At 40.2% G+C, this 27,443-nt stretch overlaps 1 protein-coding gene across 1 annotated transcript; it reads right to left on the bottom strand.

Annotated features, from left to right (window-relative positions):
- Positions 1–142: 142 nt before the first annotated feature.
- LOC308303096 (integrin alpha-M-like) lies at positions 143–27,379 on the bottom strand. The gene is made up of 30 exons (XM_080747416.1): positions 27,337–27,379; positions 25,596–25,698; positions 25,291–25,397; positions 24,709–24,779; positions 24,393–24,507; positions 23,321–23,451; positions 21,662–21,804; positions 21,426–21,564; positions 13,253–13,400; positions 13,093–13,166; positions 12,326–12,449; positions 11,186–11,325; positions 10,941–11,093; positions 10,632–10,844; positions 10,413–10,546; positions 7,565–7,704; positions 7,304–7,461; positions 7,086–7,211; positions 5,954–6,027; positions 4,241–4,382; positions 4,018–4,116; positions 3,637–3,716; positions 3,459–3,551; positions 3,256–3,322; positions 3,075–3,173; positions 2,834–2,914; positions 2,594–2,704; positions 1,856–1,969; positions 1,648–1,758; positions 143–587 (listed from the first exon to the last, which is right to left on the bottom strand). Exons 1-30 carry the CDS (start codon positions 27,365–27,367, stop codon positions 471–473), a joined length of 3,438 nt encoding a protein of 1,145 aa, XP_080603542.1. The 5' UTR covers positions 27,368–27,379; the 3' UTR covers positions 143–470.
- Between the last annotated feature and the right edge of the window lie 64 nt (positions 27,380–27,443).

Here is a 27,443-nt window from a genome sequence, read left to right as displayed (position 1 = left end):
ATCTCATAGGACACATCTATGCTAACGACTCCCCAAAATATCTTTCACTGAAACAAAAACAAAAACAAGCAAAAAAACTGCAGCCTACAGTTATTTTTATTCAGCTGCGGTGAAATAGACAAGAATGTGTGCTGTTGTAAAGCTTTTGGGAGGTATGTTAATATATAAATATATTAAGGACAAACAATATGTACAACATTGTCTCTAAATACATTATTTATTAATCAATACTGATCATGCTTTTTCTGACGGTAGATGTCTCTGCATGCCTCTAGATGTATCTAGAGGGTTTCCATCAGTGGCCTTGATCGATAAGTGGATATATACTGTATAGCTAAACTTGCCCACAATAACACTGATTAAAATAGTTTAACATGAGATCCACAGTGGATCCCCTCACAATACAGAAAGTAAAGATTCAATTACAAACTACAAAGTACAGTCCATTCTGTACATTGATGAGTCCCCGATCACTGTTGTTCCTCTGGTGGTTGTGCTCCACCATCTTCTCCACCATCTTCTAGACCTTGTCCTTCTCCACCCTGATCAGCAATCATCTGCTTGTACTGACTCTTGAAAAACCCAGCCTGAGAGTAGGACACAACAACATTCACAAAACTAGTATAAATACAGCGATGCAGCATTAAGCCTCCATCAGTGAACAATGACAAATTATTGAATGGCAAACATATTAATATAGCATGTGCCTGGAATTGTGCCTGCGCTAATGCTGCATAAAACAACATACTAATCAAGATTTGTGGTTCTGTTTTAAAGCCCTGCTGAAAGTAAAATGGCACCTTTCTTGCCTGCCTACTTTTCTAGTACATAATTGTTAATGTATATCACAACATTGAGGACAAACTCTAAGACTAAGCACTCAGCCCCACTAGCACCATGCTGCTCTTTGCACCAAACTTGAAATTGGCCAAAGGGTGGCACTAGAACAAAAGCCATGGTCACCAAAATCAGTAGGGTTCATCCTGGAAACCACCCATTATAATGAGATATATTGTGTGAGAAGTTGATATTTTGGTCTAAGGGTGGTGCTACTGGTATAGGTCCTGGGATCATTCAAATTGTAAGGGTTTATCTTCCATTGAGTGTGAAAGTGCTCAGCAAGTTTGGAAATGCCATCGTTTCACCAAAATCGGTAGTGTTCTTCTTTGCTGAGCACATTTACGCTGCATGTCAATCATAGACAGTTGCCAAGTCTGCATATTGTAAGGGACTTTGGGCTTGTTTTTCTGTAAAGTCGCTTCTAAATCTTGGTAGTTACAAACTTGCGGGTTGTAGGGTTGTTGTTACCAAAGTAGTTCCTTTTTTGGGCTTGTTTCCTAAACCATGGTGGTTATATGGTTAAGGTTGGTACAAAATTCTGGGCAGGGGCGTTGCATGAATATACTGGGATGTAGCAATGGCTCTCTAGTGCAAACAAAATGGATGAGCAGGGGATTTCATTCATTCTTCATGTCATGATAGCTAACCTGTGCATGAATTATCGAAAGGGCTATAGAAAGAGCATGGCGTGGGACATCATTGCACTGTATGTCTTATCGTTCGTGAAGAGATGTCTTTTGTGCATTCATAAAACAATACAACCGTAAGTAACCTTGAAATGAACGTACAGAATACACATTGTATTACCTTAAATAAGCCAATAGTGATCAAAGCCAAAAGAACAAGTCCTCCCACGGATCCACCAATGATCGCATTGGTGAGGTCTGCCTCAGTGTACACCTCTACCGTGGCCACAATCTGAGGAGTGGTCACAAGAACAATTAAATTAGATTCACATTCAAAGTCTTCAAATAAAATGCCAAAGTGTGAAATGCACATGTGGTCACAACATTACCTTTCGAACTGGGGGATTGTTTTTAGACTCTGTTGAAAAGAAGATGTATTGGTCTCTGTCATAGTCCAGAGTGGCTGTGCTGATCAAACTGAATTTGGCAGACTGGAGACCAATCTGTGGGTCAGAAGCAAAGAGGGAAGAGGATGAGCAGCAGTCTTTGTTAGAGAATTAAGTGAGAGTTTATCCTTCTCAAATCAAAACTCTCATCTTTACTGGTTGATTAGTTGGTTGTAATGATTGTAGTCAAGGAATTGAGGACTAAATCCCTAATCCCTGATGCACAGATGCTCAATATTCACACCCACAAACATAAAAACCACATCTGCATGAACCCAAGATAAATATGGGAATTATGCTAATTTGCCCAAAGATACTTTAAGTAATTGTACAAATGTATTCACCCATCAATGATTATTTTTATAGTTTCAACTCATTCTTGAGGTAGTTGAACACTACTGCTCCCTTACTACTTAATGTAATGTTTGTTTTTAGTTTTTTTAAGATGTGATTTTAGCCTTGTATGCCTTTATTGATAGGACAGTAGACTGACAGGAAATGGGGAGAGAGATGGGAAGTGACACGCAGCAAAGTTGGTCGGGATGGGGAATCCAATCAGCGACACACTGTCAGGCTACACCGAGCCTACAGTATGTGGTATATGCCTGGACCGGTAGTTCTGCGAGTGCCCGTAATGTTAAGTGTTGAATAAACAGCACATATTTTAGACATGATATTTACCTGCTCGATCCATCCTGAGCTCAGGTTAGCAGAGATGTTGTAAACGTCCCGCTGATTTTTCACCATGAACACGTTGCATCTGAACACTGTACACGTGGCAACAGAACAGTCCTATGGGCAATTAAAGGACAGATTCAAAGCAATGTTTTATCTATGGTACTGTATGCACGTTTTTGAAAAGAAATATTTCATGCAATTTTTGGATGGTAGCTGTCAGTGGGCAAAACATGTTATATGTACCACTGTACGATTTTCCTTGATGTTGTCCACAAAATCTGAGATGATAGATTCCTCGTCCTCATATGTCTTGCAGCCTGGAATCTGAAAGTTGGTTAGTCAAATGGAAAATATAACATTAGAGTCAATAGCACATCAAATAACCCTAACTAATTGAACGGAATATGACATGAGAATAATTTAGCCATAGAGCAGTTTGGTGTGTTTGAGACTTCAACATGCATTGAAGTGTCATGTGAGTTACCTTTATACTACCAGGATTCACCCAGATGTCTTTATCACCAAGCCTCACCGGCACCTTGATGACCACAGTAACATTAAAGGCTCTCACTAAATTCAAAACCTAAGAGGAGATAGAACACAATGTCACTTAGCAGTGAACCTAAAAGCTGAATTAAATTGATGAACATAAAATATTGACATACCGTAATTGCTTGTGTAAGTGGTGTCTTAAGATCATTTCTTCCAAAAGTAAAATTGGTGTAGAGTGAACTGAATGGACATATTAAGAATAGTTGTATTCAATATAAAACCTTGACATGTTTTGATCTGCTAACCAGTCAAAATAAAAAAGTAAACATATATAGTATAGTGACTGACTTTGCGAATGACAAGAAACAATGCAAACCTTGGATTTGGAATGGATAGAAAAATGCTGTACTTCACATCAATCTCCTTCTGTTGATAAAGTTCACTTTTTGGAGAATGCTCAGCATTTCCACTGTTACAAAAGAAGACATAATGCTAGTATATAATTCTATAAAGCACACACAATCAGTGCAGGGTTTTCCACCAGACAACAGTACCTTGAGGCATTTGCAGTGATCAGCATCTTTCTGTCAAGTTTACTGTTGGTATCAATCCCATAGGAGACAGTGAAAACAGCCTAGAATGGAATGAGAGAAATCAGAGAAAGTGCTTTAAACCACTGTATTAAGGCTCTTTCCCACTGGGCGCGATAACGATAAAAAATATCGGTTTTCAATTGAAGTGGATGGTAGCGTCCGCACCACAATGATAAAGCCGTCATAATTGATGTGAACACCGTCACTGACATATCGTTATCATGCCCAGTGGGAACGGGCCTTAAATCTCACAGTAGAACACTATCTTGGACAGTTATTTTTATCTCATTGTCCTTGCAGAGGTGTGTGAGCAAAGAAACATTGGAAATCTATAGGTTAAACCTTGGAATTGCTTTTGAAAATAGGCTTGTCAATGGTGCAGTCACTCTTCCCCCGTGATAAACCATCCTCACTGTCTAAAGAGTTACATTCCACTCTTCCCTTAAAGACAAAGAAAACATCATGTTAATCACACATTTTTTTCCACCAATGAGAACAACTTATTAAGGCTGAACTTGAGGTCAGTTATATTGCATTGACGTTACCGTAGCAAACACTGCCTTACCTGCTGCATGGTGAACTTCCTGTATGAGAGTCCAGGAGGATATGTGAGAGTGACACGACTGTTGTACGAGTTCTCCTCTCTGTTCTCAACTGACACTGTTACGTTCAACAGTTCATTTATGCCCACTTGAACCTCTGTAGAGCTGATATGTAAAAATAGAGAAGATATAAGTGTAATTACATTGTGTCATCATGTTTACGATTCACTTTGGTTTCATATGAGACTCAAAATATGGTTTACATTTCGACATTCGCTACTACCAAGAAATGCATATTACTAATACATTGCTTGGCAAACTATTGAAGAGGAATGTCAGTTTTTTTTGTGTGTGTGTGACCTGTACACTACAGTTCATGTTGTATGTAAACAGTGGCACGGTGGCGCAGTTAGTAGTGCTGTCGCCTCACAGCTAGAAGGTCCTGGGTTCGATTCCCGCCGGGGGACACTGTGGGTGCTGGGGGTGTGTTCCCTCCTCCGCGTCATCAGTGCCCACACCCTAGGTGGGGTTGGCAAAAGGGCCTTTCTGTGTGGAGTTTGCATGTTCTCCCCGTGTCTCCTAGGGTAGATACCCTCACAAAAACATGCAGTAATCCTGGTCTCTATAAAGTCTCCCCCTGGCCAGCCGGGGCGCCTGATGGAGGGGAATGGAACTGGTTGGAATAACGTGTTCCTTCCACGCGCTACGTCCAACCGGGGAAGCTCCCCCTGTCAGGTGATAAGAAGCGGCCTGCTCACTCCTCATGCATTGAAGGAAGCATGAGCTCAGTTCGGGGCCCTCCCCAGGTTGGCAGAGGGAGAGTAGAGCCCAGGATCACAGCTTAGGCAATTGGCACCGGGTGAAAAAATGGGTTACAAAAATCGTGGGATAAAAATTTAGAGAAAAAAAAAAAAAACAGTGGCCTCATAGCTGCAGCAATCTCTCGTGAAATGGGTGCAATTCTTTTTCAAATATTATAAGTATTCTAAATAATAAAACCCCTCCTTCAAACTCCAAGTCCCTGATTTCGATTGATTTGGCGATCCTAGCTGATCCAAACTAAAGTTCAGGGGTGACCTTGCCTTTGCTGCCTCAACCCCTTTTTAAAATGTATTTATTTATTATTATTGTTGTTGTATGTATGTTGCTCTGCCAGGCCCAGATGTCTAAAGGCTGACTATATCCACTATAATAGGCCTATTGATGACCTTTTTGGAGTTTTGGTTTTGATTTCTAGATTTGGAGACGTTCAGCTATATTTGTGTCCCCTTATCTCTAAACTTCTTTGTCCTTTTTCACTATTTTGAAAAACATTAAAAAATACTTCAAATAGCCAATCTACATCGACACATTGTGGACTTGTAGATCAGCTATTTCAACTATTTAAAGATGTTTTTTTTTTCCTAAATAGTCAAAAAAAGACAAAGAGGTTTAGGGATAAGGGGTAAGGCATGGACAAAAATGGGGCCCATCATCTCTGAATGAATTGTCCGCAATAGTGTTAAAATAATTTTGTCTAATATTGGACATTTAAATCTCCTATGGTACTGAGGTTTCCTGTAGCAATAAAGAAATCAATTGCATAGTATTCCTGTATTAAAAAAGGGGCACGCATAAAATAATGTTTTGATAGGTATATCAAGCATATCATTCCATATTCCAACATTGTGTATGATAGGAACCAGCACTGGTTCATCAACAAAGCAGTCACACTCTTAGAGGACATTATGTCTCACCTGGCAAAGTTGAAATCAACTTTGAGGTTGTCAGTACATAGGTCATCAGTGCCACAGTTGATTTCAAACCCTAACTGTGGTACAAGGGAGGAAGTCAACCGTGTTAATCACAATAACAGTAATAATGAGATGATGGTCTTACAATCTGTTTTAACATAAAAAAAAAAAAAATATATATTTTTTTCATGTTTCCTGACCTCAATTACACCCCTAACAAATGAACATTTCTGTAATCTGTAGTTTTTTTAATAATAAGGCTCAGAACCCTAACCCATTTTCCTCTGGACTAACGCATCATCATCCAGGGTAGGATGTGGTTGTATCACCTTTGATGTTACTTTCCACTGTATTTGTATCGTTCCAATGCACCATTTTCCATTTACCAGTTCAGTTGTTGCGTTCACCCTCACCTACAACCACCTCCTCCCCTGGATGATGATGCGTTAGTCCAGAGGCAAATGAACCCATTTTTCTGAGCCTATATTCCAAAAACTACAAATTACAGAAAAAACACTATTTTTTTTTTATGTCATGACCCCTTCACTCAATGCCAAGTGCCAAAATGGCTCCAAGGTAGATGTGCCATGATTTTGTATGTTTTTCTTTACTATGCAATGAAAAAAAATGTTTTTTTTTAATATAATTTTTTTCCCCACAGAAACAGACACAGTTGTTGTGATTCAGTGGCAAAAAAATGTTGTCAATCAGACAAATGGTTCCAGAGATAGAGCTGTTTGAATCAAAAAAAGTGTCCATCCACTAGAATGAACACATATTTTCTCAATCAGCTAAACGAGGGAACCAACACACAAACAGAGAAAAGCATCTCTCTGATCTCAGGTCATTTTGACATCTTAAAAAAAAATAAAAAATAAAAAATAAAAAAAATGTATAGCCTTTGATCTAAAGACGTCAAAGACGTCATTGGCACACAGGGCCCATTGAAAAAAGCAGTCATGAGACGTCATTGGCATTGAGTGAGTTAATTTACTCTGAACTACTGAGCCGTGAAGCTAAATCAAGCTCTAATGGAAATCTCTCTTGGCAAGGGTAGTCCGTCTTCCCTCCATCTCAAAATGAAAAGAATTACCATTGTATGGAAATATTTGTACTCATGACAGAACAGACATACAGGATGATAGGTGGTTTTCTTAGCTTGCTGTGCAAGGCTTGAACTGAGGTTGTTGGAAGATGAAACGCCTTCAAAGGTGAATCTAAGTTCATTAGACAGTTCATTCAGAGCATCCTCTGGACAAGCCTGAAATGATAAAGCATTATCATGAAAATAATCACAGTCCAACATTTCTCTATTAATGTATGCTTATACCGGTATTTAGGTTACCAACCTACCTCAATGTCAAATTCATGTGAAAAGCAGTGTGGCTTTTCCATGTCAAGGGTAAAAGTATTGAACACCTCTCGTTGTTTTGGATTCTCGATGTAAGCACGGTTGTTTGGGATCTTGCGAGTTGAATCCAGTGTCAATGTGTAATTAATCTGTGCTTGAGCTGGAACAGTTTAGACTTTAATTAAAACGTCACAGTACTCCCTACATAAAAGTGTTTAAACGAAAATGGCTGTGTGCATAACGTATAGACTTATAACATTTACCTGTCTCCACAGCAGAGCGGCGAGTCATAGTGAAGCAGACTTTAGCCGTGTTGTTCAAGGGAGAGTTGCAGGAGGTGTTGGTGGGGATCTGGTCTGGGCTGAATGTCACCTGCGCTTCCACCATTACTATTGGCTTAGATCTGGAAATGAGAGAGCGATACAATTAGAGTAAAGGAAAAACCTTGTTCAATGTTCTTAGAAAATCCTATATTAAAATTGCCTACAGAGGCTGGGTCGGTGGTGGATTTCACAAACGTAAGGTTCGGATTTGCCAGGTGTACCGTCTTCCCAGAGATTTTCGAAGATATTTATATAAATTATTTTAAGCCTGGAACCTTGTGAACCACGGCCATAAAACATTTCATTCTGTGTCAAAACATATTTGAAAACAGCAAGCAAGCAATTCTTTTTTTTAAATATAGTATATAATATAATTCAATATTCAAATATGTTTTGACACAGAATCAAATGTTTTGTGGTCATTATTCACCAGTTGCCTGGGTGGCTTTGTTACGGGCTTAAAATAATGAATACTTTTATTTTCAGACATCATTATGGGAAAAATGAATGGGTTTTCTATCCGTGGCACCACAAAATGGCCGCATCTGCTATGCCCTATAGGGTGTGCTACAGAAGTGTCTTCTACACTTCTAGTAGCGGTCTTACCTCAAGCCCCATTGCTATGACCTGCGTCAAACTTGGTAAAAACAATGTTTAGGAGTCTGGCATGAGAAAAGTCACACACCCACAAAAAAGGGGAAATGTACACACACTAGAGGTTCGCGGCCCTTCGGGCCGCTCACATCTAGAGATCGCGCCTGCTTTGCAGGCGCTCACAGCTATGTTGCAGCAGTGATCCACCCACATCCATCCATCCATCCACAACCATCCATCCATCCATCCATCCACATCCATCCATCCATCCATCCATCCATCCATCCATCCATCCCTCCACGCATCCATCCATCCACATCCATCCATCCATCCATCCATCCATCCATCCATCCACATACATGCATCCATCCACATCCATCTATCCATCCACATCCATCTATCCATCCACATCCATCCATCCATCCATCCATCCATCCATCCACATCCATCCATCCACATCCATCCATCCGTCCGTCCGTCCGTCCGTCCGTCCGTCCGTCCGTCCGTCCGTCCATCCATCCATCCACATCCATCCATCCATCCATCCATCCATCCATCCATCCACATCCATCCATCCATCCATCCATCCATCCACATCCATCCATCCATCCATCCACATCCATCCATCCATCCATCCATCCACATCCATCCATCCATCCATGCATCCATCCATCCATCCATCCATGCATCCATCCATCCATCCATCCACATCCATGCATCCATGCATCCATCCATGCATCCATCCACATCCATGCATCCATCCATGCATCCATCCACATCCATCCATCCATCCATCCATCCATCCATCCATCCATCCACATCCATCCATCCATCCATCCATCCATCCATCCATCCACATATCCACATCCATCCATCCATCCATCCATCCATCCATCCACATCCATCCATCCACTTACTGTACTGTACTGTACTTTACTGTACTCTACTGTACCTGACTGTACCGTATTGTACTGTACTTTACTGTACTCTACTGTAACCGACTGTACCGTACTGTACTGTACTTTGCTGTACTCTACTGTACCCGACTGTACCATACTGTACTGTACTTTGCTGTACTCTACTGTACCCGACTGTACCGTACTGTACTGTACTTTACTGTACTCTACTGTACCCGACTGTACCGTACTGTACTGTACTTTAATGTACTCTACTGTACCCGACTGTACCGTACTGTACTGTACTTTGCTGTACTCTACTGTACCCGACTGTACCGTATTGTGCTGTACTTTGCTGTACTCTACTGTACCCGACTGTACCGTACTGTGCTGTACTTTGCTGTACTCTACTGTACCCGACTGTACCGTACTGTGCTGTACTTTACTGTACTCTACTGTACCCGACTGTACCGTATTGTACTGTACTTTGCTGTACTCTACTGTACCCGACTGTACCATATTGCACTGTACTTTGCTGTACTCTACTGTACCCGACTGTACCGTATTGTACTGTACTTTGCTGTACTCTACTGTACCCGACTGTACCGCACTGTGCTGTACTTTGCTGTACCGTACTGTGCTGTACTTTGCTGTACTCTACTGTACCCGACTGTACCGTACTGTGCTGTACTTTACTGTACTCTACTGTACCCGACTGTACCGTATTGTACTGTACTTTGCTGTACTCTACTGTACCCGACTGTACCGTATTCTACTGTACTTTGCTGTACTCTACTGTACCGTACTGTACTGTACCCGACTGTACCGTACTGTACCCGACTGTATCTTACTGTATTGTACCGTACCCCCCCCCCCTCTCTCTCTCTCTCTCTCTCTCCCCCTGTGCAGCTGGGTGATGATAATGACACATTGGTCTACAGAGGATTGCGCAATAGGTATTGCGAAATAACCATACAAACACAAATTGTACGGTAAATATGCATTTTGAAAACATGAAATGTTGACAGCGCAAAGCGTCCAGGTTAGTCTGTCCTGGTGTGTGTGTTTATGAGAGGTGTTGTCAGATATTGTAAATGTAGATACAGTTTGAAGTGTGTCAAGTGTGTCTCACCATTGGAATGTTGGTTGCTCGAATGTAGGGATTTGATATGGGGTGCTGTAGTACTGTTACAGCAGTGTTTAGCACTTCACATGGCCTTAACATTGCTCTGATCATTTCAATATTACCACATTGAAGACCACGTAGTGGCCTGAAGAATATCTTTTAAAAAAATTACCTGAGTAGGAGGACAGCACCCTTCGCACCCACTGCTAAGTCAGGCAGCCCGTCTCCACTGAGGTCAAAAGAAGACTGACTAATGGACAGACCGAAGAACTGCAGTCGAGGCTGGACATCAGAGCCAGCAATTCTCTATATAATATATAGAAAGAAAAGGTTGAGATCAAGCAAATACAAAATGTTGCATCAATCCCTGGCCACTGGGTTAATTTCACACCTGTGAATATATGGGATTGATTGGTCTTCTTCCATCACCATGGAAAATATAGATGCTTCCTTGACCATCGTTCTCTAGTGGAGCTCCCACAGCCAAATCATTGAATCCATCACTGTTGAGGTCAGGCAGTGGAGCAAGAGAGGAACCAAACCTTCCTCTTTCTCCTGCAACACCTTTCAACACTGATTGACCATCGAATGGACATTCAGCTCTCTGGTAGGGATAAAAAAAAAAGGAATGATAAATCATAATTTGAATTCTCATACCTAAATGTATGGGTTTAATGACAGAAAGTTAAATATGCTTTACCCCTTCAGTAAGGCTACAGACGTAAACCCTGCCCTCTCTATCTCTCTCCATGAATGAAGGCGCAGATATGAGGATTATGTCAGTGTATCTATTTTGATCCACATCCACATCCATGGTACAAACCTCTGCCCCAAAATATGACCCAATCTGAAACTAAGAAAACCAAAAATCAAAGGGGGATTCATTACATTTATTGGAAAGTAGTTTTCCTTGTACTGTGAATTATTATTATTTTGAGCACAAACTTGTGGATCTGTCGAGGGGTCAATCTTTTGGGAGATTTTGCTGGAGGAGAACACCATTACGATCCCCATGTGTTTATATCTTGGAGCTCCCACAACAGTGAGAATGCCACTTCTTGTTGTGGCAATTGCCATGGAGTAACCTAGGAGTAAACAACAGAGTAAATTATGCTTGGGGTTATCATATGACCTTAAAGAAAAGAAACCCTGTTCTTATAGGATTACATAGGATGACTGAAATGAAATCCATGCCTATTCTCTGATGTAGATCATTAAAGTTTTTAATTAATTTATATCTATACTATAATTTTGCGAATGTCTGAGTGAGTGAGTGAGTGAGTGAGTGTCTGTCTCTGTCACAGCGTTTCTCCTCAGTGGCTGGAGCAATTGATCTGAAATCGCATCACCATCAGCATATGAACACACCTGACATAACTGTGAAGCCCGTTTGTCACTTTCACAAATCGTATGCTGTATATTAGCATTTTTATGGTGTATCTATATCTATTTAGCCTACAGTACCTTTTGTGACCACACATGTTAAGGGAGGGGCGCTGCTGTTCAGGCCATGCACAATCACACACAAACCCACACACACACACACACACACACACACACCCACGGGGGGGCGGGGGGGGGGGGGGGGGTTCTGGCCCTGTTACAGATGTTGTCCAAAAATCATGCAGATCGGTACACAGTATCTCTGTAGCCGTTAAATGGAACGGGTATTTCTTACATTGATGCTCCTACATATTAGCATGCAAGCACCAGTTAAAGTTACTTTCCATCCCTCATATACTGTGTGCACAGTGCACATCCCATAACCCACACACTGCACATCATTTCGGAGCTCATATCTTTGAACGGGTAAGGGCTAGTGTCTATAATTGATGGTCAGTTTGATCACGATTTTTGAAATAATTGACTATGCTTAGGGTGCATTTAGATGTAGCTGATGTTGATTTTCACATGGCCTTCTCACCAAGATAAAAAGTTATGTGTTTGATATGTGGTGTGTCGGATTATGACAAATGACAACTATATGGCTAGAAGTCTGATGTAACATTCATTTTTTGCCTTTTTGGTGGTAACATCATTAGGTGGTATACAGTAATATAATAAGAAGTTAATTTACTTTCTCACCAAGATAACTGTCAGGAACCATATCTGTAACTTCCTTGAAGTCTTCCCTCTGGTCTCTTGCTGAGACTTCCTGGTAGCTCCCCTTCCACTGGAAGGCTCCAACAGCTGCCATCTGGAATCCTCCCTAGTATAGATACAGTCAACTGATGTTTTTATGGAACATTTTCTACAACATTTTGTTCCCTATTTTCACAGGTTGTACTTTACCTCCTTTAGAATTGTAATATCACAGCCAGCAAAAATGAGTGGGCCTAATTGCATTTTTAAAACTATCCTAAAATGTTCCAATAAGAAACACTAACTACTGTATGGTATCCATCCATTTATCCATCCATCCAAGGATTATGTTTTAGCCTGTGTGTGTGTGTGTGTGTGTGTGTGTGTGTGTGTGTGTGTGTGCGTGTGTGCGTGCGTGCGTGCGTGCGTGCGTGCGTGCGTGCGTCTGTTAGTCTGTGCTCAGCTAATCTTGCATTAGTATTATTTACAGTTATAAACCAGAGTTAAAAGGATTGATTTCATTTTTACCGTCTATATTGATTGGATTTGATTTGACATTGAATTGAAACCTTCTATAAGTATTGCCTAGCAAAGGGTTAACTTAAAGGGATATTTCACTTTCAAAAAGGCTTTTTGGTTGTTTTATCGTCTAATCAGGCCAAAAGCACATTCACTTCTGTCACAAATGTAAAATCTTCATCGTTTATTGTACAAAATGTCCTGTACATTAGGAATGAGAATATACTACTATATTGCTTGTTTCTGATTACCCCAGGTACATAAGCAGCACTGAATCCCTCTTGAGCCATTTCCAGTTTCAATGAGCCACCGCTTTTCTGAGATCCTGTAAAGACAAAATTAATCAACAACAAATATCTGTCTACTCAATTATGAATATGAAAATATTACATTTTTACTTTGGAACTATACCTTCAATAGAAAAGATTCTTTCCTGCAAAGATTTCAGGATTTCATTAAGAGCTGTAAAACCGCCGGTCACTCGAAACACGTTGTTTGGATTGGTTGCAATGGTGTCCAACTCTGCCTTTGCATTAACATTATTAAAAGCACCTCCAACCTACAGACAAATCAAAATTTACAACGTTTTAATGTCAATGTTGCTCTATAAATTAAAAGTTATTGGTTTATAATTCTAGGCTCATCTCATACTAGGCTCATACTTGTAAATAGTCGTCATAGTTAATCCTGAGTACATACGATTAATCATTCCAGTTCACCAATTAGGTTTTTGTAGTCATATCCTACGACCAGTAGGCTACTAATAAGGGTAATAATAATAATAACTAGAAGAGAAAATTTCTAAGAAATTTTAAGTGTGCCTGCAGCTCGCTAAGTCTGTGCAACCTTGTGTAGCGGTTGGTGTTAGCATTAGCGTTATTTCATTTGACGCAACCCGCGTGTCTGTATGACAAACGGTTCACGAGATCAAGGGTCACTTCCTGTTTGGTGAGGGGCACTTCCTGTTTGGCGAAATAGGCCCCAATTAAGGTCATGGACGATTAATGAATTAAAGCTGCAAGCAGCGATGACCAGGCCCTCGCAGCTCTACCCACGTCACAAGGCCAGCAGCCAATCAGAAACCAAACAGGAAGTCAGCCATTTCGACTAATTAGTGGCGTTTTGGAGCATTTTTGGCCGTTATCACGGGTCGCACTTTAACGACAGTTTTTTGAGAAAAAATTGTTTTGTGAGAAAAAAAAATTGAGAAAAAAACTTTTTTGAGAAAAAGAAATTTTGAAAAAAAAATTGTGAGAAAAAAAATCTTGAGAAAAAAAAAATTTGAGAAAAAAATAATTTTGAGAAAACAATTTTGAGAAAAAAAATTTTTGAGAAAAAAAAAATTGAGAAAAAATTTTTTTGAGAAAAAAAAAATTTGAGAAAAAAATTGAGAAAAAAAAAATTTTTGAGAAAAAAAAAAATTTGAGAAAAAAATTGAGAAAAAAAAAATTTGAGAAAAAAAATTTGAGAAAAAAAAAAATTTGAGAAAAAAAATTTTTGAGAAAAAAAAATTTTTGAGAAAAAAAATTTGAGAAAAAAAAAATTTGAGAAAAAAAAATTTGAGAGAAAAAATTTTTGAGAAAAAAAAATTTTTGAGAAAAAAAAATTTGAGAAAAAAAAATTTGAGAAAAAAAAAATTTGAGAAAAAAAAAATTGAGAAAAAAAAATTTGAGAAAAAAAGAAAAGCTATGACACCAGCCGCAAGTCTGTACGACAAACGGTTCATGAGTTATAGAGGCACTTCCTGTTTGGTGAAGGGCACTTCCTGTTAAAGAGGGGGCGAGGCTTAATCAATTACAGCTCATCCCTATTGGTCGGAAAAAGACCAAAGTTGTGTGAGCATTTTACATTTTAAATGACGTTGCTAGGCAAAAGTATGGCAGAGTTATGTGGCGCCAAAGTTTCTGGGTTTTTTTCGGAGTCCCCCATTCAAAGTCAATGGAGTTTTTGGGCGTTGTTTTTTGCGAATTACATCGCAATCGTAAAGCGGATCGGAAAGAAAAGTAATAGCACACCATTCCCGGCCGAGCCGCACATTTTGATGTATATATTGCGGGGGTGGCGTAAATCGTGCGGCAGTTATTACGTGCCGAAGTTTCCCCCATTCTAAGTCAATGGGGTTTTTTGGCGTCGTTTTTTGCGAATTACGTCGCAATGGTAACGCGGATCGGAAAGAAAAGTAATAGCAACCTATTCCCGGCCGAGCCGCACGTTTTGATGTATATATTGCGTGGGTGGCGTAAATTGTGCGGCAGTTATTACGTGCAGAAATTTGTGGCGAAACTATGGACTTAATTAAGTATGGCGGATTACAATAAGTGTTTTGCCATTGCGTTGCATGGCAGGCACACTTAATAATAATACATTTTATTTGTAACGCACTTTATATTTGAAGCAATATGTAACGCCCAGGATTTTTATATTGAACCCGGGTATCCGACATGAAAGTCCAATATCTTAACCATTGATCCAAAAGGATATCCCTATGACTGAGGGAGATACTAGACTGTTGAGGCCATCAGGCTGAGGCAGTGATTCACTCTGCTACACATACTGTATATACAATACACTACAATACACTGAAGCATACAGTAGTGCATGGTTGCTTTGGTATGTTAGTCTATTGCATGTCATTCTCTATACTGTAATGACTTTCTTGCCTACTTGTATTATACCTTGTTTTATATAATGTTATACACCATTAATTAAGTGTGCCTATGCATAGCATGGGCAGACTTATTGTTATCACTCATACTTAAGCCAGACATGGACACACACATGTATTTCCCCAAAGTTTGGCACGCTACTCCTCCCACAGTTTTTGCACCACACACTTGCGCCATATGTCAAATCGACCGGCTTACGCGGGAATCGTGTGCTATCAACTTGCTAAGAGAAAGGTTCTATAGTTTAATTGATATGAATTTATTAAGAAATTAATTAACCCTTACCTGTCCCCATTGACTTATAATGGGAATCGCATTCAATAATTTTTCTCTCGCAAACCATAGGGGCTACAGTTTCAAGACTCAGAGAGGAGGTTCATAATGATTACAAGGAATAAATAAAAAATAATAGCGTCATTTGGCCTCATGGTGGCGCTATAACAGCCCAGTGTACGTTTTGGCCTGTAACTGTTGAACCGTAGGTCGGAAAATTAAACTTATTTTTTCCCCGGATTCCTTGGGCCAAGACGCATCTCCCCATATAGGCCACGCCCATTTGCGCCAGGATAGATTTTCCGCCATCTTGAATTTTCTCCGAAACACACTTTTTGCTCCTTTTCCTACATATTTTCTTCAAATGTCTTAAAAACCGGTACACGTGATCTATGAAGCCACGCGATAAACATAGTCAAAGGATATTTCGATAGTCTATACCGTTCATTCGTAACGTGCTTCCAAAGTTAGCGGGAGGGGCCCGTTTTGCAAACAATAGCCATAAATCACAAACAAAAGGTCCATTCAACACTGAATTTCAACCACAGTTCGGGGGTGGCATACTCAACGAATCCCAAAAAGCATTTCCACTTGGCCACATGGTGGCGCTATAACGGACCGCTTGCCTCGTAACTCTTGAACCGTAGGTCACAGAATTACAATTCTTTTTTCCCTGGATTCCTTGGGTCACGACGCATCTCTCCATATAGGATACGCCAATTTGCACATGGGAAGATTTTCCGCCATCTTGAATTTTCTCCTAAACACACTTTTTACTCCTTTTGCTACAAATTTTCTTCAAATGTCTTAAAAACCGGTACACATGATCTTTAAAGCCATGCGATAAACATAGTCAAAGGATATCTCGTATTGACTTTACAAGCGCACTCTCTAAACTTCGGCACGCTACTCCTCCCACAGTTTTTGCACCACACACTCGCGCCATATGTCAAAACGACCGGCTTACTCGGGAATCGTGTGCTAGTAACTTGCTAAGAGAAAGGTTCTATAGTTTAATTGATATTAATTTATTAGTGAATTAATTTTTCCCCATTGACTTATAATGGGACAATGCAAAAAGTCACATTCAAGTATTTTTCTCTCGCAAACCATAGGGGCTACAGTTTCAAACCTCGGAGAGGAGATTCATAATGATTTTAAGAATAAATCGAAAAATAACTACACCACTCATCCTCATGGTGGCGCTATAACGGCTCACTTTACGTTTTGCCCCGTAACTCTTGAACCGTAGATCGGAAAATGAAAATTATTTTTCCCTGGATTCCTTGGGTCAAGACGCATCTCCCCATATAGGCCACGCCCATTTGCGTAGGGATAGATTTTCCGCCATCTTGAATTTTTTCCAAAACACACTTTTTGCTCCTTTTCCTACATATTTTCTTCAAATGTCTTAAAAACCGGTACACATGATCTATGAAGCCATGCGATAAACATAGTCAAAGGATATTTCGATAGTCTATACCGTTCGTTCGTAACGGCCTTCCAAAGTTAGCGGGAGGGGCCCGTTTCGCAAACGAGAGCCATAAATCACAAACAAAAGGTCGAGTCAACACTGAATTTTAACCACAGGTCGCGGGTGGCATACTCAACGTTTCCCCAAAAGCATTTCCACTTCGACCCATAGGGGGCGTCACAAACGCGCAAAACGTAACCGCTTCGTGCCAGAACGCGTTTTTCACGGGGACCGACCCTCTCACAACGAAACACGGGCGACTCGGCGGATTGTCTCACCGTCCAAACCGCTGCACAAGGTCGCGCACTGCAGGCACACTTGTCAAAATTGACTCTGTCAATTCTAGTATTTATTAAGTGTGCCTATGCATAGCATGGGCAGACTTATTAAGTGTGCCTATGCATAGCATGGGCAGACTTATTGTTATCGCTCATTAAGTGTGCCTATGCATAGCATGGGGACACTTATTGTTCTCGCTCATATTTATTTATTTAAGTCTGTCCATGCAATTCCCCAAAAGTTTGGCACGCTACTCCTCCCACAGTTTTTGCACCACACACTCGCGCCATATGTCAAATCGACCGGCTTACTCGGGAATGGTGTGCTAGTAAGTTGCTAAGAGAAAGGTTCTATAGTTTAATTGATATTAATTTATTAGTGAATTAATTTTCCCCATTGACTTATAATGGGAATCGCATTCAATTATTTTTCTCTCGCAAACCATAGGGGCTACAGTTTCAAGACTTGGAGAGGAGGTTCATAATGATTGTAAGAATTAATCAAAAAATAATTACATCACTCGGCCTCATGGTGGCGCTATAACGGCCAACTTTACGTTTTGCCCCGTAACTCTTGAACCGTAGGTCGGAAAATTAAAATTATTTTTTCCCTGGATTCCTTGGGTCAAGACGCATCTCCCGATATAGGCCACGCCCATTTGCGTATGGGTAGATTTTCCGCCATCTTGAATTTTCTCCAAAACACACTTTTTGCTCCTTTTCCTACATATTTTCTTCAAATGTCTTAAAAACCGGTACACATGATCTATGAAGCCACGCGATAAACATAGTCAAAGGATATTTCGATAGTTCGTACCGTTCGTTCGTAACGCGCTTCCAAAGTTAGCGGGAGGGGCCCGTTTGGCAAAAAATTGCCCTAACTCACAAACAATAGGTCGAGTCAACACTGAATTTCAACCACAGGTCGGGGGTGGCATAATCAACAGATCCCCAAAAGCATTTCCACTTCGACCCCTAGGGGGCGTCACAAACGCGCAAAAGGTAACCGTTTCGTGCCAGAACGCGTTTTTCACGGGGACCGACCCTCTCACAACGAAACGCGGACGACTCGGCGGACGGTCTCACGGTCCGAACCGCCGCACGGGGTCGCGCATTTAGCGCGCTGCAGGCACACTTGTCAAAATTGACTCTGTCAATTCTAGTATTTACTTAAGTCTGTCCATACTTTTCCCCAAAGTTTGGCACGCTACTCCTCCCACAGTTTTTGCACCACACACTCGCGCCATATGTCAAATCGACCGGCTTACGCGGGAATCGTGTGCTATCAACTTGCTAAGAGAAAGGTACTATAGTTTAATTGATATGAATTTATTAGTGAATTAATTTTCCCCATTGACTTATAATGGGAATCGCATTCAATTATTTTTCTCTCGCAAACCATAGGGGCTACAGTTTCAAGACTTGGAGAGGAGGTTCATAATGATGTCAAGGATTAAATAAAAAATAATAGTGTCTTTTGGCCTCATGGTGGCGCTATAACAGCCCACTTTACCTTTTGGCCTGTAACTCTTGAACCATAGGTCGGAAAATTAAAAATCTTTTTTCCCTGGATTCCTTGGGTCATGACGCATCTCCCCATATAGGCCACGCCCATTTGCGCCAGGATAGATTTTCCGCCATCTTGCATTTTCTCCAAAACACACTTTTTGCTCCTTTTACAACATATTTTCTTCAAATGGCACAAAAAGCGGTACACATGATCTATGAACCCTTACAATGAACATACTCAAGGGATATTTTGATAGTCCATATCGTTCGTTCGTAACGCGCTTCTAAAGTTAGTGGGAGGAGCCCGTTTCGCAAACAATAGCCATAAATCACAAACAAAACGTCGAGTCAACACTGAATTTCAACCAAAGGTCAGGGGTGGCATACTCAACGAATCCCCAAAAGCATTTCCACTCGGCCACATGGTGGCGCTATAACGGACCACTTGCCTCGTAACTCTTGAACCGTAGATCGGAAAATGAAAATTATTTTTTCCCTGGATTCCTTGGGTCAAGACGCATCTCCCCATATAGGCCCCGCCCATTTGCGTAGGGCTAGATTTTCCGCCATTTTGAATTTTCTCCAAAACACACTTTTTGCTCCTTTTCCCACATATTTTCTTCAAATGTCACAAAAAGCGGTACACATGATCTATGAACCCACCCGATGAACCTATTCAAGGGATATTTCGATAGTCCTTACCGTTCGTCCGTAACGCGATTCCAAAGTTAGCGGGAGGGGCCCGTTTCGCAAACAATAGCCATAAATAACAAACAAAAGGTCGGGTCAACACCGAATTTCACTTAAAGGTCGGGGGTGGCATACTCTACGTATCCCGTAAAGCATTTCCACTTCGACCCGTAGGGGGCGTCACAAGCGCGCTAAACGTAACCCTTTCGGGCCAAAACGCGTTTTTCACGGGGAACGACCCTCTCACAATGAAACGCAGACGACTCGGCGGATGGTCTCACGGTCCGAACCGCTGCACGAGGTCGCGCATTTAGCGAGCTGCACTGCAGGCACACTTGTCAAAATTGACTCTGTCAATTCTAGTTGTTATCACTCATACTTAAGCCAGACATGGACACACATGTATTTCCCCAAAGTTTGGCACGCTACTCCTCCCACAGTTTTTGCACCACACACTTGCGCCATATGTCAAATCGACCGGCTTACGCGGGAATCGTGTGCTATCAACTTGCTAAGAGAAAGGTTCTATAGTTTAATTGATATGAATTTATTAAGAAATTAATTAACCCTTACCTGTCCCCATTGACTTATAATGGGAATCGCATTCAATAATTTTTCTCTCGCAAACCATAGGGGCTACAGTTTCAAGACTCAGAGAGGAGGTTCATAATGATTACAAGGAATAAATAAAAAATAATAGCGTCATTTGGCCTCATGGTGGCGCTATAACAGCCCAGTGTACGTTTTGGCCTGTAACTGTTGAACCGTAGGTCGGAAAATTAAACTTATTTTTTCCCCGGATTCCTTGGGCCAAGACGCATCTCCCCATATAGGCCACGCCCATTTGCGCCAGGATAGATTTTCCGCCATCTTGAATTTTCTCCGAAACACACTTTTTGCTCCTTTTCCTACATATTTTCTTCAAATGTCTTAAAAACCGGTACACGTGATCTATGAAGCCACGCGATAAACATAGTCAAAGGATATTTCGATAGTCTATACCGTTCATTCGTAACGTGCTTCCAAAGTTAGCGGGAGGGGCCCGTTTTGCAAACAATAGCCATAAATCACAAACAAAAGGTCGAGTCACCACTGAATTTCAACCACAGGTCGGGGGTGGCATACTCAACGAATCCCCAAAAGCATTTCCACTTCGACCCCTAGGGGGCGTCACAAACGCGCAAAACCTAACCGTTTCGTGCCGGAACGCGTTTTTCACGGGGACCGACCCTCTCACAACGAAACACAGACAACTTGGCGGATGGTCTCACCGTCCAAACCGCTACACAAGGTCGAGCATTGCAGGCACACTTGTCAAAATTGACTCGGTCAATTCTAGTTTGGACATTGTTAGCACAGTTGTAGTAATATGCCAAACCAACATGTCACTGCTCAAACTTGTTTGAGCTTGTGACAAATAAAACCTCTTGAATCTTGAAAGGAAAGGTATTTTCTACAAATGTATTTCTACGGTCAAGACTGTTAGTTAAGGCCCTCTGACTTTGCTAATAGTTGCCTCAGTGGCCCGTACTCTCTGCTGTATTAGATTCAGGTATGTGAATGGTATTTCTGTTATTAATCATCATAATATTTTGATGCACTGGTGTTAACATTTTTAATTCATTTCTGGTAATCATCATAATCTTCCCTTTAAGTACAGTATACATTTTAAATGATAAGTAATGCTAACTTACCCCAATGGCAAACCGTACAATGCCTTTACTCGCAGCTAGGTCAGCAGCACCACGTAAGTCATTTCTGTCATTAGATGCTCCATCAGTAATGACAATCAGGACCTTGTTCACACTTCTAGATCCTGAAAAAACACTGTTGCTGTTGGAATAAAAACAAAAACAAAAAAGTATTTGCAAAACTCTTGTCATGAAATGACATAAGATGTGTGGTATGTTGTAAATATAAAGACACTTACACAACATATCGAATTGCCTTAGCTGTGTTAGTACCACCACCTAGTTGATTAATACGATTAATTTGTGCTTCCCAAGATCCTGAGGTCAAATCACCAAAACGATAGTGGATTGTGGGCCGATTGGAGTACTGAGCAACTGCAAACTGCAAACGATACAATAGAAAAAGATTGAACTCGGTTTTGTTAAAAAATCACATCTGCATGAGAGTTGTGTTCAAATGATGAATTCTAGGCCTAGGTCTGCCATCTCAGAGTGTGATATGCACATTCTGACATGCTAAACAAAGTGTCCCATAGATAGAGCACATTAGGAATTCTTATTTCAGAATGCATTGTAGAGGTCATATCTTATCTAAACCAGGAATCTACAGTACTGTGCAAGATGCTTATTAGCCTGCCCACAGCAATGCATGGCATGTTATTGTAATCGCTCCTGTTTGTGAACAAAAGTATACATAGTAAAAGTCGCTCTGGATCAGTAAAGTGTATAAAACAAAATAAAACTAAAAGTAATAACTAAAAAATAACTTTTTTGAAAGGAAGTTGGTAGGAATGATCATTCTTCCCAGACAAGATGACTGTTTAAAAAAGGTCACAACCGAGATCATGGTCAAAATGACATCGGTCATACTGTATCTCTGGAATGGAGAGATGAGGGTAATGTTTTGGATTCCTCTTTGGAAATGAATTGAAATTGGAATGAATTGGGAAGTAAAAATGATATAAGCCTTTATCGTGTGTCACATCACAATGTGACATCTAATTCTATCTGTCTGTGGACTGGGAAAACTTTCATGAAACATGAAGGAATGATCAGTAGGTCACAATCAAGGTCATGGTCAAAATTACATAATCATTACATTGTCATAAACATAGAACAAGACATTTTAGAGGATTTTCACACCCCATGTGTTACAGTAGGTCAGGTAATTTATTATGAGCCACAATGTTCGTAGTCCCCCAATGGAATATGAAAAATCTGATGGTTCCGTCTCAATCACGTGACTATAGAGATAATGTGTACCAATTTCCGTGATGTTTGGACAAAGAGGAGTGTGCATACAAAGTTTTACACAGATCGGTGCAGTTATACATAAACCAATCGGCCTGTTATGCGCCACCATAGTGGGAATGTGCATGCAAAACTTCAGAGAAATTGCACACTGTATTCATGATTTTATTCATTTTGTTCAAAGCGCGGACCATTCCTGCAAAAGTTGGAAGCCAATCAGGATGGATTATGAAAAGTCTGAAAGACCCGGGCCGTTTGGTTTGTTTGTACCAAAATCTGTAAGAGTACTGTTAAAAAATTTGTTTAGCAAAAATCTGCCTCCTGGTGGCGCTATAACAAGCCAATGTGAATAATAATCTAAACAAAAACAGGTGAAAAGTAAAGCCACCCTCCCTGGTATCTTTGACCTTTATTACCCTTTATTTGAACATTGTGCTCATTATGTGGTGGATAGTTATCCCATCATTGATGACATAATGTCACACATAATTATCTATGGTGCCTCCAGTCCAGTATACAAGCTCTACGGTGGAAAAAAGCAATGGATTTCTTATTTATCGGATCAACCTGTTTTCGGCAGTATAGAAATTAGGCCCAAGTAGTTTGAAAGAAAAGGAATTTGACTTGACCAATTATACTAGTCCTACCTGTTTATCTCTGCTTATTAATGATCTAATCACACTTTTTACAAAGGTTTTCATTTGTATGAAATCAGCAGCAGCAACACTGCCTGAACCATCCAGTAAGAATGCAATATCTGCTGGCAGCGAAGGACACTCTGTTAAAAGATAAGAAGAAAATAATAATAAGTACATTTATAATGAGAAAAAAAAAAAAAAGATTAATGGAACATTTTTAATTATTTTAAAACATCACTGTGGTCGGGCAGAAACCAGCTATGTCCAAAAAAAAGCATGTTTTTAGAACAACACAACACTGCCTCATCAAAGTTGGTATGGTGAACCACCTAAAGTAACTCCTCAAGTTGGAGCTGGTTTCATGTTCTGTCTACTAAAGAACTGGAGAGACAGGGAGACCCCTGTTACTGAACAAACTCTTTGCACCTTTAGGTATACTTTATAAGTAAATGTACTTTACTTCCACCACTGGTCAGTTCAGTTGTGAATGCCAATAGATATTCATTGCTGCCAGTGTTTGGCAAGGGGAGAAGCTACAGATCATGAGGATAGACTGAGTGACATACAGTAGACACGTTTCAGAGCCCTGCATGAAGTTAAGTAACGTAGAGACTACACTTGCCCTGGGTGAATGAATCTGGTTATATTGGTAAATGGTAAATGGTAAATGGTGCATTTATATAGCGCTTTTATCCAAAGCGCTTTATAGAGATTGTGCATTACGTTCACCCATTCACGCACACATTCATACACCGGTGGCGGAGGAAACCATGCAAGGCACCAACCTGCTCACCGGGAGCAATGTGGGGTTCAGAGTCTTGCCCAAGGACCCTTCGACATTAACTCAGGGGGAGCCCGGATTCGAACTGGGAGCCCAGATTCGAACTGGGAACCCTTCGGGAACCCTTCGTGCTCTAATAACGGTTTCTCTACCCCTGAGCTATGCCGCCCCACCACATACTATATTGACATTTTGATTTATTGTTAATTGATTAGTGGGGACTGTACTGACTGTGATGGATACTGTGTAATGTCAAAATATATATTGTAGTCAGTACTTCTATCAACATAAAGCATTTACCTTCAAGAGATGATGGCACAGATTCTCCAACATTGTCGTTTTCACTTATCTCTAAGCATACACCATTGTATGTGGTGATACTTCTGCAATCTCTTGGAATGGTAGGACCACATGCCTGAAATGGGAGAACAGAATGTCTGAACTCACAATAGAAGATTGAGTTGTGTGGAGAAATTACACTGTTGCAGATGCTTGGGAACAAATCTTTTTACTTGGGAATAATAACCATTATCCCTGGATGTTTTAACACAAACCAAGTAATTAAGACTCTTTGATATTTACAAATAACATAACTGCATGAGGTTAATTAACTCACAATTGTCTTTCCTGTGGTAGGGTCATTTGTCATTGTCAAGCCAAGGGACATGTTGACTGCAAACTCTGGCACTGTATTAAACATAACACAAGGAAGATGGAAAGATGAAGGTCAACATATTCAATTATATTGTGATATTGTAATCATAGGTTTAAACAAACGCACTATTAATATATGCATAAATAAACATATTAAAATAATATTCACAGACATCCCTGTTACATTGTTAGTCAAACATTCAGTATCTATTTCTGAGTAGTCTGCCATCATCTCATGTCAAGATTCTGCTTAATACGTTTCACCTTACATTAATACATAGGCCTATACCCAATATTATCAAAATTAACAAAATGATACCGTCCCTTATAAATGAGTGAATGCAAACAAAATGATCACAAATGATTAAATGTTTAACTGTCAAGAAACTGAAGTTGTTTTAAAAGTAACTTTAAATCACAATTGTTTCTGAGACCATTTGTACTGAATAATGAACATCATGTAATGAATGATGACTCAGTTTCTCAAAAACAACATACAATCTTTTTATGAACTTTTTATGTTGATGTTAATGTTGTTGCCTACCATCAATAGACATGGGGCTGCATGACTCTGTAGAACACGTGTGTATTTGGCCGTTCCTGTATCGTGAAAGGGGTGCACTGACCAGTAAGCTGGGAGCAATCCCTGACCTGAAAAGTGTTTACAAAATATTGAACATCTACATCTACATCTAGAAATGTAATTTTCAGAAACATTTCCAGCAGCAATTAATAGTGTTGTGAAAAACCTTTATCATGGGGAGAAATGAGTGCGATTGGTAAAAGGTAAAATATGTCAAGCATGTGAGTGTTTTAGACTTCAGTCACAAATCCATGCTCTCTGTTTACCTTGATTGTCTTTGAACCACCTTGTATCCAAATCCATCACCAGGTGAGCTCAAGGATTTCCAAACCACAGGATCAATGTTAAACCCAGATGCAACTTGGAACACTGAGCAAAAACAAGGAACAACAGCTCATCAAAGTAATAATGATTAAATGTTATGTTACAGTATGAACATGCCAGCAGCCCGTACTACTGTATATTCATACAGGTGACATTTGTCAAGTTTGAAACTCCCTGTGTGAAAAGGAGAGAAGTTGTAGGAGAAACTCTAACATTTATTGGCTACCATTTCTTTTTCTATATCAGTGTCATGTATACCAATATCCCAGCAGACAGATTTGAACAAACTGGTTAACAACTTTCCCTATAGCTAAATGTAAATGTAAAAAAAGTTAAAGTTGCTCAGTCAAATTTGTACTTGAGTTAAAGTGCTGGAGTACTTCCTTTTAAAACATATCCAGATGTACATGCTTTCAGAAGTACAAATTACATTTTATTTTTAATATCAATGCATTGCTGTATTGATTTTTTATATTTTACCCACAAGAAATCAAGGAGTTTTCAAAAGAATATCAATAATAGTGAAGATAGCAGAGTTATAGCTCCCATTGCATTGTAGATCTGCTATTTTCATGGTTATATATTTAAAATAGGGTTTTAGTGCACGGTGGAGGGTGGATTCTGCCAATGCATTTCAATGGAATGCAGAAATTCACAAATTCTCAGAAAACTGCTCCATTCCCACTGAAATACATCGCAGAATCCGCCCTCATAGGTAGAATAAAAGTATCTGAGATCCAGCATAAAATCAACGACAACACTGATTCTATCGACATTTTAACTCTATCATCTCAGCAGCTCAACTTGAATGCGTTGTTCTTTAAATACAGCCAGCCACTACATCTTCATGAAATAGTTCATATACTCAGGGCCGTTTTAATGTAAAACTGGGCCCTAGGCAAAGGCCGATTTTCAGGCTCTACGGTACATCTCAGAGACATTTTTATTTTATTTTACTGCACTATATTTGAAAACTTTATTTACTAGTTAGGCTACTTTGTAGATTCTGATAGTTATTACAAAACATGCAACAACCACATCAGCCTTATCAATCTGGCAACCATCATAAAAAAAAACAGCATCCTCTCTGTGTTGTTCCTAGCACTACATCTGTTCTTGAGAGATTATATTACAGCCTTACATCTTGGCCATTTGATAATAGCCTACAAGTTTACATTACGTCGCAATGTGACAGTTTGTGTCGGGCGCGTCCCGTTATGCAAAAGCCTGTTAAGGCAAAGTACCTATAAGGCTAAATGTACTAAACCTCCTTTTGTTATGGTGAAATGTGAGCTCACCTGCATCGCGTTTCATCCCATTCATGCGTTTATCGTGCGCTTGGGCATAAATATAGGTCCGCTGGCCTTCGCGCCGCTTGCAATGTCGTGGACAATAACTGTGACATATAACCATTGTATTGCTCAAAATTCTTTATTCATTTCACCATAACAAAAGGAGGCTACTCTGTTGCATTTTGCCCTATCAGTACGGTAGGAGACCCGGGCAGTACATTTGCCCAGTTTACCTTATCAGGGTTTGCCTTAAGGGGATTTCCCCGTTTGTGTCTCTCTCCCCCCCCCCCCCCCCCTCCAATTACAGGACATAGGCATGCACCGTACCTATTTTACCTGTGCATAAAAACGGCCCTGCATAATATACTAGTTCAATAGACAATATACTCACAGAGGATCACGCAAGGCAAAGTGTGACCCATCCTCTCCTGTGATGAACAACTCTGGAAAACCTTTTTGCTTCCTATTCACTGTGAATTTGTACCTGCTGTGGTGTGA

This window comes from Nannobrachium achirus, assembly GCF_963921795.1.
Source record: "Nannobrachium achirus genome assembly, chromosome: 18".
In the NCBI taxonomy this organism is placed as follows: domain Eukaryota; kingdom Metazoa; phylum Chordata; class Actinopteri; order Myctophiformes; family Myctophidae; genus Nannobrachium; species Nannobrachium achirus.
This window is presented reverse-complemented; position numbering and strand designations above follow the sequence as displayed.

Bases quoted from the DNA above. Each gene is read 5' to 3' on its own strand.
- LOC308303096 (XM_080747416.1), bottom strand. From the start codon at position 27,367: ATGGGTCACACTTTGCCTTGCGTGATCCTCT. The intron at 11,326-12,325 runs GTGAGAAAGTAA...GTTTACTCCTAG, and splicing joins GGTTCCTGACAGTTATCTTG to GTTACTCCATGGCAATTGCC. The intron at 4,383-5,953 runs GTGAGACATAAT...TTTACATATCAG, and splicing joins GTTGATTTCAACTTTGCCAG to CTCTACAGAGGTTCAAGTGG.